The sequence below is a fragment of the Hippoglossus stenolepis genome, chromosome 15 (genome assembly GCF_022539355.2).
Source record: "Hippoglossus stenolepis isolate QCI-W04-F060 chromosome 15, HSTE1.2, whole genome shotgun sequence".
NCBI lineage: Eukaryota > Metazoa > Chordata > Actinopteri > Pleuronectiformes > Pleuronectidae > Hippoglossus > Hippoglossus stenolepis.
The window spans coordinates 10,070,435-10,089,233 of NC_061497.1; the positions used below are offsets into that span (position 1 = coordinate 10,070,435).

The window sequence follows — 18,799 nt, forward strand, 5'->3', positions numbered from 1 at the left end:
ATGTCGTACCGTCATGTAAACCCATGTGTTGTCAGGAATGTGTGTCAGCACAGTTGTAAACTGTGGTGGTTGTGCACTTAATGGTGTGTGAATGAGAGAGAGGGAGAGAGGGAGAGAGAGAGAGAGAGAGAGAGAGAGGAGGGAGGAGGAAGGGTTGTGGTGGGTGGAGATGGGAGGGAGCAGATGTTTACTCCAACTGACCAGGAATATAGACACATATAGAGAAGATGAATCTGGAGGAAAGGGGTTACTGGCGGACAAGCTACGTTGGCTCTGCTTTAACAGCCAGGGGCTGCACTTGGATGATCTCTGGACCCTCAGATTGAGCAACACCACATCAAGCGGCAGGCAGCTCCAAAATAATCAGTGCGAAACAAAGGTAGGGTAGCAGGAAGACATGAATCACAGAGAGTCAAAAGAAAAGCAAAGTTGTGGTAGAGCGTGACTAGGGAGAGTAGCAGCTGTAAAAGAGTTAAACATTGATTCAGGGCTCTTTTAGGCACAATGGTGGACAGAGGATTGTGTCTGAGGTTTTGGGGAGGAGTATGAAAGATTTGAAAGGACTTGGGAGGGTGGGGGGTCAGAGGCAAGGGGCCGGTAGAGAGTAATCGTGGTGACAGCCAGTGCAAGGGGACGAGGACTCATGTGAGACACAGAGGAATTAAAAGGTAAAAGACAAGGAGAGGGACTGGCAGACCCAGAAACTGGACTTCAGTATGGGTGTGAAGAGAAAGGCTGCTGCAGCTATCTTAGTCCTGCTGCTGTTCCTCGGCTCCCTGTGGCTGCGTGAGTATTTCTGTTTGGGTCTGTTTGTGTGTCCATGTGCATGTTTGTGTGTGGTTTCACTTTTAAACTATACAATCCCTCCCTTGTTTGGAATGCATAAGGCTCCAAATCAGGGAAGTATCACAGGGTGTGGTGGCTACAGAGTTATGCATGGTGGTAACACCACTCTTGACTGACTCTTAATGCTCATATATATATATGTATATATATATATATATTTTTTTCTTTATATATATAAGTCTTATTTTTTATATAAAGTCATTCAAGTCATATCAGATCATTTTATTTTACAAATTATCTACTTCTATAGTCAAAGACAGTGTAAAGGTATAAAAATCAATAATCCATAGCTTCACCACATTCCTTCTGCCTTATTGTAGGGAAATAAGCGGATGTTCATACTGGGACCATGTAATCTCTCTGGATTAAATTCAAAGCACAGTGAGATTTGAGAGAGCTGAGTCAGACTGCAAAATGCAAATTTAGCAGAAACAAGAACAACCAGTTCTGGAGAGTAACTCATAGTTGCTCCATTAGGAAACTTAAATTTAGGTACGGCTCATAGTACTAGTGCAAAGACTTCACATCTCGGTTGACACTTCTGGCAACATCCACAGTAGGTCACTGTCAGGTCAGAAATACATCTCTGGCAAATTGGACGGGCTGTTTTTAATTTGAGCTGAAGGAGTTTCAGCCACTTCACAGGAAGCTGAGGAGATCAGGAGAGTTTAGAGGAACAGCGACTTATGGACTGGATGCTAAAGTCATCTACGTCGAAAATGATAAATTGTATCAGCATCTTTTGTTTTGTAGTGTACAGTGTGTTTGAATCCTGTGGGCTTTTGGAGGGATGTAGTTAGAGGACTCGATGGGGCCTATGCCAGAACAACTTGTGTGTGCATGTGACGTGTGTAGAGGAACTCAGTGTTAATGAAGACAACAGGTTTTGCTTTGCCACAGGCTGGAATCAGCTAAAAAACAATGGCAACTGAACATCTACAGAATGTTGTTTGCTGCAGTACCAAACGAGTTTCTCTTGTTGGGCAGAACATATAATCCAGCCTGTCACAACCAGTTTTCCCATGTCAACAGGATAAAGATCTATTACGTTAATGAGTGATTGTGAAGAAGAGGATACTCTCATGCAATTTAAAGCAGTAAGATTCTATCAATGTTTCAAACAGCAGTGTGATAATATGTAAAAGTGGGTGGCTTATAATGACGAATCTAAAAGAGAATTAAGCTGTTTATACAGCTTCCCTAAACTTTTTAGAGCCTGTGACTGTGACTTCCCAGTCACAGTCCCACTCCTTGAGTTTCAAGAAAGTGAATAGGGTAGTTACAAATTATATAGCAGGTGTCGAGAAACAGGCCTCCAAATGATTCAAAAGGTTGCTGTAACCCGCTGGATGTGTAGATTGGCAACAGAATCCCTAACAGTTCCACAGTTACTTGTTTCGAAAAATAAATAGATAATGATAATAAATATAGGTTATGCATATATTGCACCACCCTTTTTTATTTAACATTAAATATTGAATAGTAAATATGATTAACATTTCTCACACAGCTCAAACAGGTTGCTCTTAAGTGGCAGCACTCTCATGTTGCACCCTCTGTTTGAGTTGGAAAGTGTCTGCGACCACAAACTAATCTTTTGGTTTTCTCTTGTTTCCTTTTTTTAATGTCTGACTGCAGAGGGAGGTTTGGATTACCACTGGGATTCCTGTTTAAAAGGTTATAATCAGGTGAATAAGGTAAAGTCCACAAGCAAATAAATCACTTCAACGCTTTTTACGTTTCCTCCATCAGACTGAATCTGTAAAGCAGCAGACTGACAGTTTGAATAATAGTAACTCACTTTCTGTCTTTCTTTGTCTTATTAATTGCCCCCCCCCCCCGCGCTCACACACCTCCCCATTCCCCCAACCATCAGCTTCACCAGCTGTCCAACAGCAGTGGGGCCGATGGGGCTGAGGGCCTGTCTGTCCTGGACGGGTGCCCCGGTCAGACCTTCCAGGTGTCAATGCTGCTCACCCACCTGTCGGATGCGACGGCCTACACCTCGGACGTGCTGCTGCCGCCCTATCTGTCCAGCTGGGATGAGCTCGTGAAGTAAGATCACCTGATAAAGGAGGAAAACAGCGTGAGGGATGGATTTATTTACAGTCCCAGGAAAAAGCTAATTATTTATGGCTCATTGAATATTCTCACACTGTACATTTTTGTTTTTATTCCATCATCTTTTATAATTCCTCACGTTTAAAGGTATTGCATTTGACCTATTATTACGTTACTGATGTCAATTTCTGACTGACCTTCCTGCTGTAAAACTGCAAATTTCCCCGTTGTGGGACCAAAAATGGATTATTTTATCCCATCTAATCCAGATGAAGCTGAATGATTCTGTTGTGTGCTACTCTTGCAGGTTTATGGAAGCTCTGGGCCCGATGGTGGGACTGATATCTAAAGAGATAGAAAGCAAGACCTCCATTATTCGTCAATTGGCCCTTTTGTCGGAGGGGAATCCTGAGGCAGAGCTGGGCCTGGATTTAAACTCAATAAATTCAGTAGACACAGAGGCCGGGACGAAGAACAGTGTCGAGGCCTCAGAGCACGTAGATGCTTACCACTCTGTGCGCTCCATGATCTGGGTGGAGCTGAACCGAGGCGTGGTGGACTTCAATCACCAGACGGACTCTGGATGCCGGACTCTTCTGCGTCTGCATCGGGCCCTGCTGTGGCTGAAGCTCTTCCTGGAGAAGATATCTGAGACGCCAGTGGCCGGCCGCCTCAGGACCCCCTCGGAGCTGTGTCGCGAGGCCTATAAGAGCACGCTCGCCAAACACCACACCTGGTTTGTGCGGAAGGCAGCCGAGCTGGCCTTCATTGCCATGCCAGAACGGGGTTTCTTCTACAGGCTGGTCTGTGTGCAGGACCAGGAGGAGCTGAGCGCGATGCTGAGAAGAGTGGTTCAGGCCATCGGAGAGGTTTATGACAGGACTCAGAAAGCCCTGGAGGACAATGACATGCTAAACTTGCCATAGAAGATGGGACTATCAGACTGGACATAGAGCCTCTACAGCTGTTTTACCATGTTTTGCACTCATGGTTTCTCGTCTGGCAACTAATTAGGTCTTAAAACGAGGTAACATGATTGGGCTTGATTTATTTTCAGCTAAAGTTTACAAGTGCCATTTATTCTTCCCATCTCACATAGCAACATTGTTGTGTTTGCTAGATTTGGGCCACAATTAAGCCACAGCAATACCGCAATTTGTTTTGTTTGGGCCATATTCACCATTTACCACATGGGCCACTTGTTATGAAGTGGAGCAGGAACTGGACCCAAGCGAAGAATCAGACAACTTTTCAAAGTAAAATGAAGGTTTGCAGATAATTTCACAGTGACGGATTCAGTTAAAAAAGGTTTTTGATGTGGTCGTCGTACTTGGTGTGGCGTGCTGCGTGGTGTGGCAGGAAAAGGTGGCGTTGCTGTGGGTGAAGCCTTGTGGGTGAAGCCTTGTGGGTGAAGCCTTGTGGGTGAAGCCTTGTGGGCTCTCACTGTGTGATCAGCAGGTGACAGGCAAAGAACAAGAAGCCGGTCTTCAGGCAGACTGAATGTGCCGATGACCTAACAGACAGGCAGGCGATGTCCAGCCAGGGAAACTAACCGGCTGGCATGTTGGTACACATGGAGCGTCAGCAGACAGATAAGAAACGTAGGCAGTGACCAGAACGAAACCAATACTGATAGCTACTACCGCTTAGTCAGACTGTATTATCTGATGATGAGTAGATTGTAGACCAGGGTTTTTATACTGCACCGGGTGTTCAGTGGAGGTGAGCTGCAGGTGTGCCAGGAACCTGCAGGGAGAAACACGCCCAGACCTGCCATACCAATCACACACACCCATCCCAAGCATGGCACAACAATCAGAATACACACACACACACACACACACACACACAGGGTTGGGAGGGGCAGCAATCAAACCACTTTAGATTTACATCCAGATTATACTTTGTCTAAAGCATCTCATGTTTGCCAAGAAAGGCACATATTTGTTTTGTGATACTCAGGCCATGTTTGCTTCTTATCAAGTTGGCCACTTTAGGCTCACATTCCTTTTGTCCGGGCTACAAGGAGGCCAGAAGTGCCGGGTCATTGCCTGGAATGGCCCACATCCGTGTGCCTTCTGCGAACCAAAGTGCGGTCTCAACAATCAAGTAAATCAGCAAACAAAGCGAGTTCACGTTGAGCCATGACATTCCTCATCAAACATCTCTTGACCTCTCCTCACCTCAGAGGGAGTTTGAAGGCAGCGGATAATGTTTTTAGGCCTGCTACACACCGAATGTGAATTATTGAATAAGCTGCTGTACACGGCAACATGAACACAATCACCTCTGCTGTAACACATGTCACTGAGGAGCTGATTTTGTCATGGACTGTACGGTTTATGTTTTTGTGCCGACCCCCACCCGTATGTGATTGGTAATTCTATTTTTGTACATTTCAAATGTTATTGAAAATGACTGCTGTTTTAATTGGGGTTAAATCTTGGAGAGTTAGTTTGCTACCTCAAAGTGAGCCAGGTTTAAACGCCTTATAGACGTATCTGGGACCAATCCAGCCAGATCAAGAGGTGTTACATGAAGAATCAAATCCAATTTAGAGTACGCAGAAGTTTTTGTATGGTGTTCAGAATAATTAAATATCTATAAAATGAATAAGACAGAATGCAGGTGCCTGTTTTATGACATAGTCCGGTAATATGATAACTTTGACATTTAAATGCCACTAAGCTGTTGTGTAACACTGTCCAGCAGAGGTACCAGGGCTCTGCTAGTCTTGACTTTCCTTACAACAGGGTGGACATCATCTATGTGACACACACTCTACCTGCACATGTATTCTCTAAATGGTGCAATGGCACACAATATTATTTTTAAAAGGCTTTCCCCCTTATAAAGTCCTTTTTTAGGAATATCTTACATATCAAATGTTGAATATTAGAAATCTCCTGATTTGGAGCAAATGAAGAGAATGCAGATTATACATGATCATAAATTATTGAACGTCTGAGGGACGTGGTAGTAGTATGTGCAAATATCAGTCGCTGGCACTGCTCTTGATCAATGAACTATTTTAACCCCATAAATACCTCTAATGCTACGTAATCCCGGCTCTCTCCCTTTTCCTGGACTGCGCTCTCTCTTTCTGAGGAGAAGAAAGGAGCGATAAGGATAGAGCCGGAGGGCACAGAGTGAGCAGGAGACAGGAGGCGGTTGAAGGTCAGTGAGCAGCAATACTCGGCCTTAATCTTGTCAAGCAGTTCGGGGGCTAGACTATTTGTAAAGCAGCTCCCAAAGGGACAAACTTTCCAACCTGAGCCAGGATTCACACATTTCTGAGCTCGGACCGATTAATATGTTTGACATTGAACAAATAGCAACAAGAATAAGACCAAGCCTGTAATCTGTGACCTTTGTCCCATGATGTGTGTTGGAAGATGACGTGTTGCTGGTATTTCCAGTATGTCTCCACTTCTGCTTGATAAAATAAACTACAGAAGTCAATCATGTCACACAGATAGAGAGAACTCGACCCTTTTGTCTTTCACCACTTCTGTCTGCACAGGTCAACACTGGTGGCCCCAGGCTGCGAGGATTACGGGGAATGAGATTACATTAGATTCCATCTGACGTAACCTTTGACACAGACTGACTGGCTTCTTTTTCTGTCCCCCTGCCTACGGCGTCCGCTACACGTGACAACGTTTTGATTTACGATATAAAGATGAGAGACATAGAGGCAAAGATTAACTTTTGAGTTCCCTTAAATGACATTTATTTATTTCTCTATCTTGGTTTGCAGTAAACATGAGCAAAAATATACATACAATAAGAGCAAAAAATAAAGAATCCAGAATAGAATTATCATCCTTTTTCGGGCGAGAGTATTCCTTTCTTGAACACCACAGTCTTAGGCAATGATATGATGTAAGATGAGGTGATTAGAGAGGGGGGGTTAATGGGGTTTTGTGATATCATTTCTTAATTAAAACATGAATTTCTCTCTCTGATATTTTCTTTGGGCCCTTTTGTGTTTTCTTTCCGATGATTTTCAACACCTGAAATTTCTCTGAAAGCGCTGCACATTATTCACCACCTCCCTGATTAACCTTGAACAAATCTGTCTTCACTCTGATACAGCAGACCTCAGAGAGCTTTCACTGCACACTCACTTTAACAAAGTAGAGAGGACTCAAACAGTGAATTCTCTACATAAATCAAAAACTTTTCCAACCGAGCTGTTAACATTTTGCCATTTGTTGAATTAAATGATGAAAACCTACCAGGTATAGCTCCATGACATGATACAATCCAAACTAATACATTCTCTCCTCTTTACAACAAAATAGCAGTAAAAATACTCTTTTATAAACAAAACAATAGTTTTTTTTATATTCTTCCATCATGGTGATAGACACAAAACTGACAATAATGCCAGAATGCGACATATATGTTTTTTCCTCTTTCCTCTTTGCCCTTGATGATACATGTTGCACTGATTTAGTTTCAGCCTTTCCAATAAATACATCATACAGCCACACAAGAAATAAATATATTGCTTTTTGAGGACATCTCCAAATTATCACAGAAAAAACAGGAAATAACATTCTGTAACACTGGGGAACAACACTGTCTGTCCACCAGGAGGCACTGTTATCTTGTCATGTAACGTGTTCCTTTTGTGCATAATATTATTATAATCATTATTAGTAGTAGATGTAGTGTTACTATTATTATTAATATGATTATGATTTATTATTATTAGATAAAAGTTAATTGCACAGGGTCTCCACCTGGATCCTCCAGTCTCTCTGCATGAGATCCTCACTGAGATCTGCTGCTGAGGATGTGTCAGTGCATCCGAGCAAATCAAATTCAATCTGTCATGAAAGTCTTTGGTTGAAGAACAAATCTTCACGTGCACATAAGTAAAAATGAGCATGTCCAATAGGGTGATGGAGCAAAACATGTAACCTGCTTTTTTTGTAATTTAAAGGGGCATGATTTCAGAAATTAAGGGGGAAATGAACCTTGCTCTCTCCATCTTGAAAGATCCTGACAGTGAAGGAGAAGGAGGAGGGGGAGGGACAAAGTAGGGTAAAGAAGTTCAGCGTGCCTGCTCTGGATTAGCTGGCCAGATTAAGAGATTACAGTGAAATTAAGTAAGTGTTTCAGGAATGCTGAGGAGGGGAGACACATGAAGTGAAGCCACAAAAAAAAAGAGACCCTCAGACGACTAAAAACTCCTCAGTTGTAGATCTTTTTCGTTCTTTTGTTCCATCGTTCTTTCATTCTTTCGTTCTTTCGTTCTTTCGTTCTTTCGTTCATTCGTTCGTTCTTTCTTTCTTCTACTGTGAGTGAACAGATGCTTGTGATCCGTGATCACAGTCACACTGGTGTAATTTTGTTGCTGTGCACGTGAATGTTTAAAGGTGTGACTCCACAGATTTCTATTGCCAATATTTGAATACACCTTAACAAAACAGCACCGGACTTAATTCATGTATTTTAAAGAGGTTGGTTATCTTCTTATCGTAATGGCTCTGCCTTAAGCCTGATTCATGGTTTCAATATTGGAAAATACAACAACAACAAAATCTTAGTGGAATAAAAATAATTATTTTCCAGGCCTAAAGAACAAAACTCTGATCCACTAACAAGTCACATAATCAAGACTCTAGTAGTCACTTTTAAAGGGAGATGTAAACTATGCATTTTGATATCCTGGATGAATATTTTCAAGGATGAAAATGGGACATGAATAAAACAAAGGGAACAAACACTTCCAGTGCAAATCAATACAAAAATATCACAACGGCATCTATTTCTGATACTTGAATAGTATGAAATAGATGCAAAGCACACAGATGAAACTCTAAATATTCATGTTTAAATACAAAAATGAGACACAAGAAATGGATCCTGATTTACCTTAATGAAGAAATTGTGACAGTGCCAGGGAGCGTAACGTTACATTTGCAGCAGGAGGAAGATTGAAGCTGTTTTCACGTGTTGATGATGAGACCGTTTAAAGGAGTGATAACTGTAGTCTGGGAGTGTCGGAGCTAAAGTTTTGTTTAACCACTAACTCACTGGAAGTTTCGGGTCACGTTGATGACGACGTGACTGACGTGCCGCTTCCCATCGTTAGGTATAAGTACTATCGATACGACCTTCACCAGCAACCTAAATACCAACATGTGTTCTGTAAACTGCTCTCAAGTCAAACAACCAGTGTGAATATGAAATGATCCAAAAAAGGAATCATCACTTGATAGATGTCCTGTCATCTTAGGAACGGACTCAAGCATTCCTAATGTTTGCCACTTAATGAATATTGCACATTGCATGCAATTTCCCGACCTACTGTGTGAGATGAGAATTGTAAATGGAGCACACACACGCACACGCGCACACGCACACACACAAACACACACACACACACACTCTGACCTCTACTGTAACTCCCGTTTCTTTTCTTTTTTCTTTTAAGATTCCACACTTGCCGTGCGCGAGGTTTAGAAGATCACAGTGCGGTCCCTCCTGGTGGTCAGTGGTTCGACATAACCTTATTTCACACTTAGCAGAGAGGTGGGACATGGGGGCCTCCTGCCCTCAAAGCACACTGAAGACGTATACACACATGCAAATGGCTTCATCTCTGCATCCACCCCGTCGAGATATACACAAGTCTGTTGGAATATTCTTTGAAGTGCAACAAAATCAATGTACTGATATAAGGTCGTGATACCGTATAAATACTGTAGATATACACATTTTGTATTGTAAGTTGTGTATATTCATATATAGAGAGATACTCTATAAGGAGGCAACCGGAGGGGAGCAGCAATAACATGGTAATGTTGCTGATCCTCGCAAACTTTGAAAACACACGTTCACATCCTTTATATCCCCTAGTTTGTCATGCAGTATAAATAGATGTCACCTCAAACTAATGTACAGGAAAGAATTTTGTCCCAAAGCTCACGGACAGAAATAATGACAGGATTTCCACCCTTTAGTTTTTTTAACTTCTCATCTCACCTCATAATGTGACTGGACTATTTCCCAAAAACATTCAGGGGTTGTAAACATATTCTACGAAGGGTGTGAATACTGTGATTTGTTTCTGTGCATTTGCAATGTTGCAGAGAATGAAGAAAGTAGTTTTCAGGAGAGGGGAGGAAAAGGTCAACCTAGACAGTGTTGATCCTCAGCTTGAAGGACACTCTCCCGGCAAACTTGTCTCTTTCGCTTCCGGGGGGAATGTTGTTGGCGTTGATCTTGCACTCGATGTTGACGTCTTCATTGACAGTAATGTTAAGGAACTTGACGGCAACCAAAGGCTGAGAGTAGTTCACCTGCAAAACACACATCCAATCACACCTCTAAACGCAGGAACTCATCTTTAAAATGCAATGTGTACAAGTTGACACACTGTAAACTATCTATACCGTTTAGTCTTACCTGAGCTTTCTTGCCATAGTAAGGGTAGTACATAAGGTTGAAAGTGCCATTTGGAGGGAAGTACATCAACTCTCCAATCTTCTCACTGTCTTCTCTCTGAGGGGGTGAAACAGTCTGGTCAGTTACAGGCTAAAAAAAAACACTTCATATTTATTAAAGTTCCTACATGTGGGGGAAGAGAAAAGAGAAAAGACCTTTTTAAGGTGAGAAACAACAGGAAACTCAAAGATATTACCATGAACCTTTCCCGGATGGTTAAAAAGAATGCAAATTATACATAATATAACTAAACATGCATATATTTGCATTCATTTCCAAAATATATTGTTGACATATTAGAGTCGAGGGTTTTTACATAGGGGACAGCTCCTTTTTTACTACATGAATCAGAAACAGCATAAATAAATAATTTTCATAATGTGTTTAGGAATGAAAAAACATTTTACATTAAAAGTACAAATAAATACATAAAGAAAAATACTGAAGTAAAAGTAAAACTACCATATTTGCTTTTCTACTCGGGCAAATGTAAACGCTCGCTTTCAAATATTCTTTAAGAACTATAATTACAACTTCTTGCTGGAGTGCAACAGTCTACTTAATCATTAATTGTGTGACTGGGTATTTTGTTTAATACAAGAACAGCCCAGACGGAGAAAGACATATTCTGATATTAAGTGAAAAGTACCTGAAAATACATTTACTTTTACTAGTTTGGTGTCTTAAATGCTAGTGAAGTGGAGATTGCTGGCTCAGTATGAGACCAAACAGCAGGGAGTAAATGACCTTTAAAGGTTCAGTGTGTAAGATTGAGGTGAAAGGGATCTATTGGCTGAACTGAATATATAATAATCCTAGTGATGTTTACAGCAGTGTGTTTCATCTAAATTGTACCGATTGTTGCTTTCTTTACCCTAGAATGGGCCCTTTATATTTAAATACATTATATTTACATGAGGAGCGGGTCCTCTCTTTGGAGGCCGCCATGTGTTTTTCTTTTTTTTTTTACAGTAGTCCAACTGACAACTGAAGGGTTATCAAAGGTTCTCTTTCATGTTTGGAAGGGGAGGGTGAGGTGAGGGGTATTCCGCTGCAACACGCAAATTCACCACTAGATGTCACTACATTTTACACACTGAACCTTTAAAGAAATAAATTGTAATTGAAATCTACGGATACAAAAAGAAAACGTACAGTAAAATAAACATCTAAATGTGTATTTTGGGTGTTTTCTTTAAACGGGTCTGAAAGTTATGGAAGAAAAATAGCCCAAAATCATTAAATTGCCTGTAGTGTCTCACCTTCAGAACACATACAACTGCTACACTACTGCTATACATGTCTATTTATGATCGAAACTCTGCAAGACACATTTTCTGTCCTGTTCTTACCCATTGATCTTTGCCAACTCTGTATCTCTGAGAGCCAACAAATTAAAAGAACATGATGGAGAAACAAAGGAAAAAGGAAAAAGAGAAGAGCAGCGACAAACACATGTGGTGTAAATGACAAAATGGCATGCAACACAGATACGATGGCTGAAACAATAGAAATACAAACATCACAGGAAAGTGGCGATGAGCAATAGGTGACATAATGTGGATGAGAGTGAAGCACAATAGCTATGAATGGGCTTGAGTCCAATTTGTTACGTGAAGCCTTTCATTGTGGAAGACAAAAAGGGATTACCTTCGCACCACAGGTGACAAACGGAGCCTGTCCATTCTTCCCTGGCTTCATCCCAATCACCTGAAACACAACACAGTCCCATCTCACTCTATCTCACTCTTTACACACAGAGGAGAGGAAAATGAAAAAAACCTGCTACTTGATATGAGATATTGAAAGCAACAATAAATGTGATATCTAGTGAGACCTTTTTTTCTTTTACTTTAACTGGGATTATCTTTTTCCTCTTTCCCAACCAGTCTCATTATCGCAATCACCCCAGGTCTCCTAGCAACACCATCCATTTCCCTCGCCTCGCTCTCTTTCATACCCGATTCAGCTTGATGATGATGCATGGCTTGCCCGACTGGTATCCATAGTAACGGTCCTGAATTCCAGAGCAGTCCTCCAGGATAGTGCGGTTGAACTGGCAGGAGCGCTTTGGGTTGTTCTTCACACTGCCGCTGTCCTCCTGCTCGAAGTACTGGTCCGGGGTGCACTCGTCGTTTTTCTGGGCCTGGTCAGAGCTGTTGTAGGCTGCAGGAAGGGGAAGAGGAAAGCAGGGGTTGGGGCTATTTTGTTTGTAAGAGCTTATGACTCAAAGGAATGAATTCTTATTCTGTGTAAACTCTTCACTCTACGGGTTTGGATAATCCACAGCAGTAAGCTTTTTGAGTCACTGCGAGTGAAGCCGAGAGGCAGACTTACGTGCCAGGAACTTGTCCAGGGTCTGAGTGTACATGTCCCAGCTCTCAGTGTTCTGGATGTTGTAGGTGATCTCAAAGGTCTCACCTGCTTTGGGTCTAATCACCATGCCTGTGAGTGACAGAGAGACAGCAGTGAGTTCATGACACAGCAACACGAGATTGTGACCTGTGTTGGTGCGGTTTGCATCATTAGTCGCCGCACCTGGTGTGGAGAGCCTGTCCTGCCAGGTGGGTTTGTGGTCGTCCAGGGTCTGCAGCATGACGTACATGGTGAGCGCAAACAAGCCGGCCAGGAAAATGTAGAAAACTACATAGAAGAGAAGAATCAGACCTGGAGACAAAGAGAGAAGAGAGCTGCATCAACTGCCTGTCACACCAGTGAAAAAAACATTATTTATAGTAATAGATTTAATTATTGAGTTGAATAGCATTTATTCTGTCAGTATATTGTATATAATTCAGTTTACTTAGAAAGGTGAATCCTGCAAGGGCATTAAATCAAGAAGAAATTAACTTTTTCTTTTCACACTGTACAGATAACCCGAACTCTAGTTATACACAGTAAAGCTCAGTTTTGAAGAATTTAACTGCATCTGCGTGATAAAAGTCATTTATTTTATACTGATATGTAAACGGCTCAGTGTGTAGGATATAGTGGTATCTAGTGGTGAGGTTGCAGATTGCATCCAACTCAACACCCTCGCCTTCAGAGCATGTAGGAGAAGCAATAGTAATGTAAAAAAGCAAAAAGGCCTCCTCTCGAGCCAGTGTTTGGTTTGTACCTTCTGAACTACTGTAGAAACTTAGTGGTGATTCTAACAATTCTTAGTTTCAGGTTATTATATAAATGATATGTTGCATTTCTGCCTATCGATCCCATTAAATCCCACACAAGGGTCCTTTAACATACCACTATAGACTGCGGTGTTGTATCCATTTGATTTCACATACATTGGCCTTTGTAATAAGTAGCATAAGCAGTGTAAGGATAAAATGCTAATGGATTGAAAAAAATGAATCATAAAGGATTCTATTCAATTAAAAGAACAGGCAAGCATCACACGAACAAACAACAACTACACACATTTTGTAATTTACACAAAGTATTGCTAAGGAAACACTGCAAACAAGTCCCCTTCCTCTATGATCAAATTAAATCACAAAATATAGATCTAGAGAAAATCCCATGAGTTATATGTACTGAACTGAATAGGAGGTTCTCAACTCTACACCATAATGGACTAATACTTGTGTTTACACGTTGCTACATTCAGACCCAGGCTTTACTGTTTTATTTTGCTTTATGAATGTAAAAGATCTTTCTAATCTAAATATATCTTCTTTAATTTGTAATGATGCTGCAGTGAGACGACTGTTTCTCGCAGTACACTTGTTGATCTGCGTTTGGCTGCGATGGCTCTGCAGTATAATGGACAGGTTTTTATTTATGCATGAAGGCTACATTAGACTAGTATCTGCAGCCCCCAGTGGGAGTAGGCCATTTCGTAATTACCGTAATGCGCCAGCACATTTTTAAGCATTTGTAAGCTTGTATCGGAATTAATATTATGGAATTAATTCTGATTAAATGTTGCTGAGGCTGTGTTCAGTCACTTTCTCAGCAAACATGTCCGCAGGAGGCCAGTTAATCCTATTTATTAAACTAAAGGCGCTTTATTCTGCAACATCTGCTTTTCTCAAACATGAACAACTGTCACATAGATACTTAAAATATCATCAACTACACAACAACATGATGTTATTTTTTATCAATGGTGAAAACATTAACTGTATGTTCATACTTGATTTATACTATAAGACAGAATTCCCCCCAGCCTGGCACACTGGGAATAAAAACCAGTGGTTGAATTACTGGTGTCTGACCAGTTTCACTATGAAGCTGTCCTGTCCTCAGAGAAGGAGAAACGATGACAAAGGGCGATACAGGAGAAGGGCAGACAAGGACTCCCTGGAGACTGAGGGTCAGGAGATTACAGGCCAACATGGACTAAGCCTATTTATTATGAAAAGCAAATGAAGAGCATACAGATCATGTTATATTAGACAGAAAATAGGGCTGCAACTATGTATTGCTTTTATTATCAATACATTTGTCAATTTAATTTTCTTTCTCATTAATATACGACTCCTACACTCAAAGGTTCCCAGAGCTCAACATTTGCTCATCACTTTATCCTGCTTGCACAAAGACAATAAAGTTCTTGGATCTTGAATATTGGAAAGTTTTAATTGAAAATGCGAATAACACATTGAAATCAAAATTGCTCCTTATTATTTTTTCCAGATGATAGATCAATTAGCTATGTCTGTATTTCAATACCTATTACCTCTCTGTCACTACTGTGCTTTATCTATTTTATTGTAGGTTAGATGACACCTCTCTGTAGAGAGTCAATCAAACCAATGAGTGATGTGACCCATCTCCTACATGGCATCATTAACTTCTCTTGAAGCAGATGTTTGGTTCCATCTCAACCATCCCTGTCTCCATCGAAAGCAGCAGAACATAAATATCATTTTCGATGACACAGCCCCCATTTTAGACAGCGACACCTGAGGCAGGCGTTGGGTAGCAGCTGAGTGCCCTGACCCCGTGTCTCTGCTGGATGCCCCCCAGCGGGGAGCTCGCTCACTCTATCAGCAGCCTCAGTGCTGCCTCTGCCTCCCCACACAGCCAGGCTTTAGAGAAATCCATAACAAAATGTCAAGGGGAAGCTGGTCCACAGGGGGCAATTAGAGAGGGAGGTGTTGTTTTCATCCAGTTCTTCCTAGAATTATTTGAATCGGACGCGAAAATAACAAATGTCTAAGTAGTGTCCCATATGTAGTCATTAAATATATATACGAGGTTAGGCTCCAGGCCTTTGGACCAAAGCCGGAGGCACTGCAGTGAGAGAAGCATCCGGGGTAAGATATGACAAAGTAAAGTGTTTTAGTGCCACTCAGAAGAGGATGTTGTGCGACCCACAAATATGACACCACCCAGAGGAGACTGGATGTGCACGCGTGCATGCAGGGTCAAGTGTGCAGGCCGGGTGGCTTCCCCCCCTGGCAAAGCTGGTGTTAGGTTTACAGTCTGAGCTCCCCGTCCACGGTGGTGATGGACAGCGCAGCATCTGTCTTTCAACCTGGTTTTGTTGCTGCAGACAACAGTTGAAAGCGCAGAACAAAAGCACAGGTGGGATGGATCAGCAACCGTTTTTTTTCTTCTTCAGTGATAATGGCGGGAGGTGTCTCTTTTCTTTCAGAATTAATTAGGAGGACATGCTGTTAGATGGCTTCGTAATTTGGTGATGACCGCACCTCTGAAATAGAAAGGTGACAAGGTCTGAAGAGAGGATAGATAGAGCTTTGAGCTGTGGATCTCGAACTTTCAAACAAATAATTATATCTTGTATAATAGTGTGCAATCTCAAGAAAGAACAGTGTCATGATTAAGGTCCTCTAAGGCGCCTTTGGTTGTTTTTTGGAAGTGGGAGGTGCAGAACACTTAATTAGTCCTATTTTTAAATAGAATTAGTTGTTTTACCATGTTCTCCTGGTGTCAGCTTGTGGCAATGGCACATCCTAATAGCTAGACTGCTCTACTTTATCAAGGCTATTTCCATATCATTAGTTCTTTACACAATGCGGGACACCAAAGGAAGTGTTCCGCATTTCATCCTCAAAGAAGCTTTTGATCTATCACTCTGTAGTGAATATGAATACATGCAAACAAGACATTTGTCTGTTAAATAGACTGGAATCCACTTTTGTTTGCCCTTTTCTCTGTGCTTCTAAGTGGGGGTAGAAAATGGATGAAAAGGCTGTAGATAAGTGGAACTAGAGGTACAGCTAGTATAGTGTGTATGCATCGTCAGGGGAATGAAGAATGAAGAAGAAGAGGTGAAATGCCAAGTTTAGCAGACCCACATGTATGGGGCGACTACAGAAATAGCCTAATTAACCAGCCTTAGAGAGCACAGCTTAAAGGTGCCACCAGACCTTGAAGCACCTGGGACACACTGAGCTGGATTAAGTTGTACACTGGGAGGATTCCAGCAAAGGAAGCTACAGTCAATGATTCCCAACTCGGCACTAAAATTCCAGAACACAACTGCGACAGAAACCAGTCTCAGCATCATTCCGACCATGCACAAACACAAAAACTAAAAAATGTGCAATTAAGATTATGTCCCAGGCGAAAAGATAAAAAATAATCTAAATACTTAAGAGTGCTTTCGTTTGCTCAAACGCCCTGAATTGATAGCTTCCCCATGCGCCAGCCAATGAAGTCATTAGATTAGGATTAAATCCTTCGCTGAGTTACACACACTGGGAGGGGCCGGACTGGAGGTGATACAAATAGCATTTGGCCCTCGGCTTTACCCAGATTAAAACGCTCCAATGTCATTAGAAGAGGGCCATATGTGCCCTATCATTTCATGAATCTTTGAAAATGGTTGCAGGCTGCCTGTGTATGGGGCAGAAAAGGGGGCAGATCATGGCAATAGCAATGGAAACTGGGATTGGATCTCCCTGCAGAATCTCTGGGAGGGGGGGCAAACAGCCTGAAAATGAATGACATCACGTTGAAGGCTCATTAGACGAAGCTACAAGCAAAAGAAAACCAATTTCTGCTTTACTTGACTGAGAAGCCACCCTGGGAATTAAAAAAACAGAAAGAAAAGTCCGCTCTGCAGCAGAATCCACATTAACGCTTGCGACAGCACTCCGCACACGGAGAGGAGCTGATCGACTGCACTTTGCAACAAGAGAGGAACCTGTTCTCGGCAGTGCTGCAGTCAGCTGGCAAATAATAATGTGAAACAGTAGCATGTTCCTCCTCCACCCTCACGATGGGCGCATTGCGCAGGGGAAAGCGGCGGCATAAATTAATAAATAAAGACAGAAAGAAACAGGGCAGGAGATGATTTTCTTTTCTCCACCGGCTTCCACAGGAGCGGTGCCGCATTTCAGATGTCAGCACCAGGCAGGCGCGGACAGCGACACGGGCGTCTCAAGAGAATATATCCACCTGAGCGCTGCTGAGGATAATACACTTTCATTATAGGTGACATGCAGTTATTTCTAATGGAGCCCCCCTGCTGGGGCTGAGGATGACTCTGACACAAACCTGTTACAGAGACCATGTTTTGGGTTTTTTTGCTGCATTGCTGTGTCTTCACTCACCCCAGCTGCTCGCCGTCCTGCCCAGAAACTCCCTGGTCCTGGGGTTCCATATATACTCCTTCCACCCGCTCTTTTCTCCGTCCTTTGCCATTTTGTCATAAAAAGTGGGGAGCTCCGCAGTCCTGATCTGATGCACACTCTTCCACGCACTCTCTCACACCCACACTCAAAAGAGAAGCGCCGGCTCGAATAGAGCGAGCGAGAGAGAGAGAGAGAGAGAGAGAGAGAGAGAGAGAGAGAGAGAGAGAGAGATAGCTACTATACCTCCTCGGAGAACAGAGGTAAATTAAAAGCGTCTGCTCATGGAATTAAACTTGCACATAGATAAAAAAAATCCCAGAGCAGCACACAGTAGCAGTGCAGCCTCTCTACTAAGAGCACAGATGGATAAAGGTGGCGGTCCCTACACTCAGCTCAGACCTGCTCTCTGCCCTCCCCCCAGCTCTTGTCTGCATGCCGCAGAGTTTTGATGAGTGGTGCAGAAATCCAGTGATACTGCGGTAAAGCACCCCCTCCCTCCTCTCAACCTCATCCTCTACAACCCCCACCCCTCGACCATCAGAGCTGACCAATCGCCTGCACCGCATCCCTCCCTCTTCGCATCCAAGAGGCAAATCGCGTGCTGGCTGAAGGCGTCATGTCATTGGCTCCGAGGCCACGTTGCGTCACAGCGGTCTGATGTTCCTCCATAATGTGGCTGTCAGCCCCCCCCCCCCCTCACTGTACTCAATTATCTGTCCTGGAATCAGAATAAGCGCAGGGGCGTTGTTAGTTATCTCATTTTTCCCTAATTGAAATCAAGGATTAAGTGTGCCATCATGCATGCGTCAGACTGAAGCCTGACAGTTTGTTTGACATAATAAAGGAGAATTAGACTCTTTAGAAAATAAATAAAAATA

At 42.3% G+C, this 18,799-nt stretch overlaps 2 protein-coding genes across 4 annotated transcripts; one reads left to right on the forward strand and one right to left on the reverse strand.

Moving 5' to 3' along the window:
* Nucleotides 1-170: 170 nt before the first annotated feature.
* On the forward strand, nucleotides 171-5,520 carry gltpd2b (glycolipid transfer protein domain containing 2b). Of its 2 annotated transcripts, none has more exons than XM_035178410.2 (4): nucleotides 171-786; nucleotides 2,485-2,543; nucleotides 2,723-2,901; nucleotides 3,215-5,520. In XM_035178410.2, the coding sequence occupies exons 1-4, from the start codon at nucleotides 717-719 to the stop codon at nucleotides 3,831-3,833; spliced, it is 927 nt and encodes a 308-aa protein (XP_035034301.2). In that variant the 5' UTR covers nucleotides 171-716; the 3' UTR covers nucleotides 3,834-5,520. The 2 variants fall into 2 exon arrangements, with proteins under 2 accessions (XP_035034301.2, XP_035034302.2); XM_035178411.2 differs by having other exon boundaries at nucleotides 2,485-2,534.
* A 1,091-nt stretch (nucleotides 5,521-6,611) lies between these two features.
* On the reverse strand, nucleotides 6,612-18,381 carry atp1b2b (ATPase Na+/K+ transporting subunit beta 2b). Of its 2 annotated transcripts, XM_035178413.2 has the most exons (8): nucleotides 17,901-18,381; nucleotides 12,910-13,038; nucleotides 12,709-12,816; nucleotides 12,332-12,537; nucleotides 12,022-12,081; nucleotides 11,724-11,750; nucleotides 10,333-10,428; nucleotides 6,612-10,226 (listed from the first exon to the last, which is right to left on the reverse strand). In XM_035178413.2, exons 1-8 carry the CDS (start codon nucleotides 17,989-17,991, stop codon nucleotides 10,062-10,064), a joined length of 882 nt encoding a protein of 293 aa, XP_035034304.1. In that variant the 5' UTR covers nucleotides 17,992-18,381; the 3' UTR covers nucleotides 6,612-10,061. The 2 variants fall into 2 exon arrangements, with proteins under 2 accessions (XP_035034304.1, XP_035034305.1); XM_035178414.2 differs by lacking the exon at nucleotides 11,724-11,750.
* Between the last annotated feature and the right edge of the window lie 418 nt (nucleotides 18,382-18,799).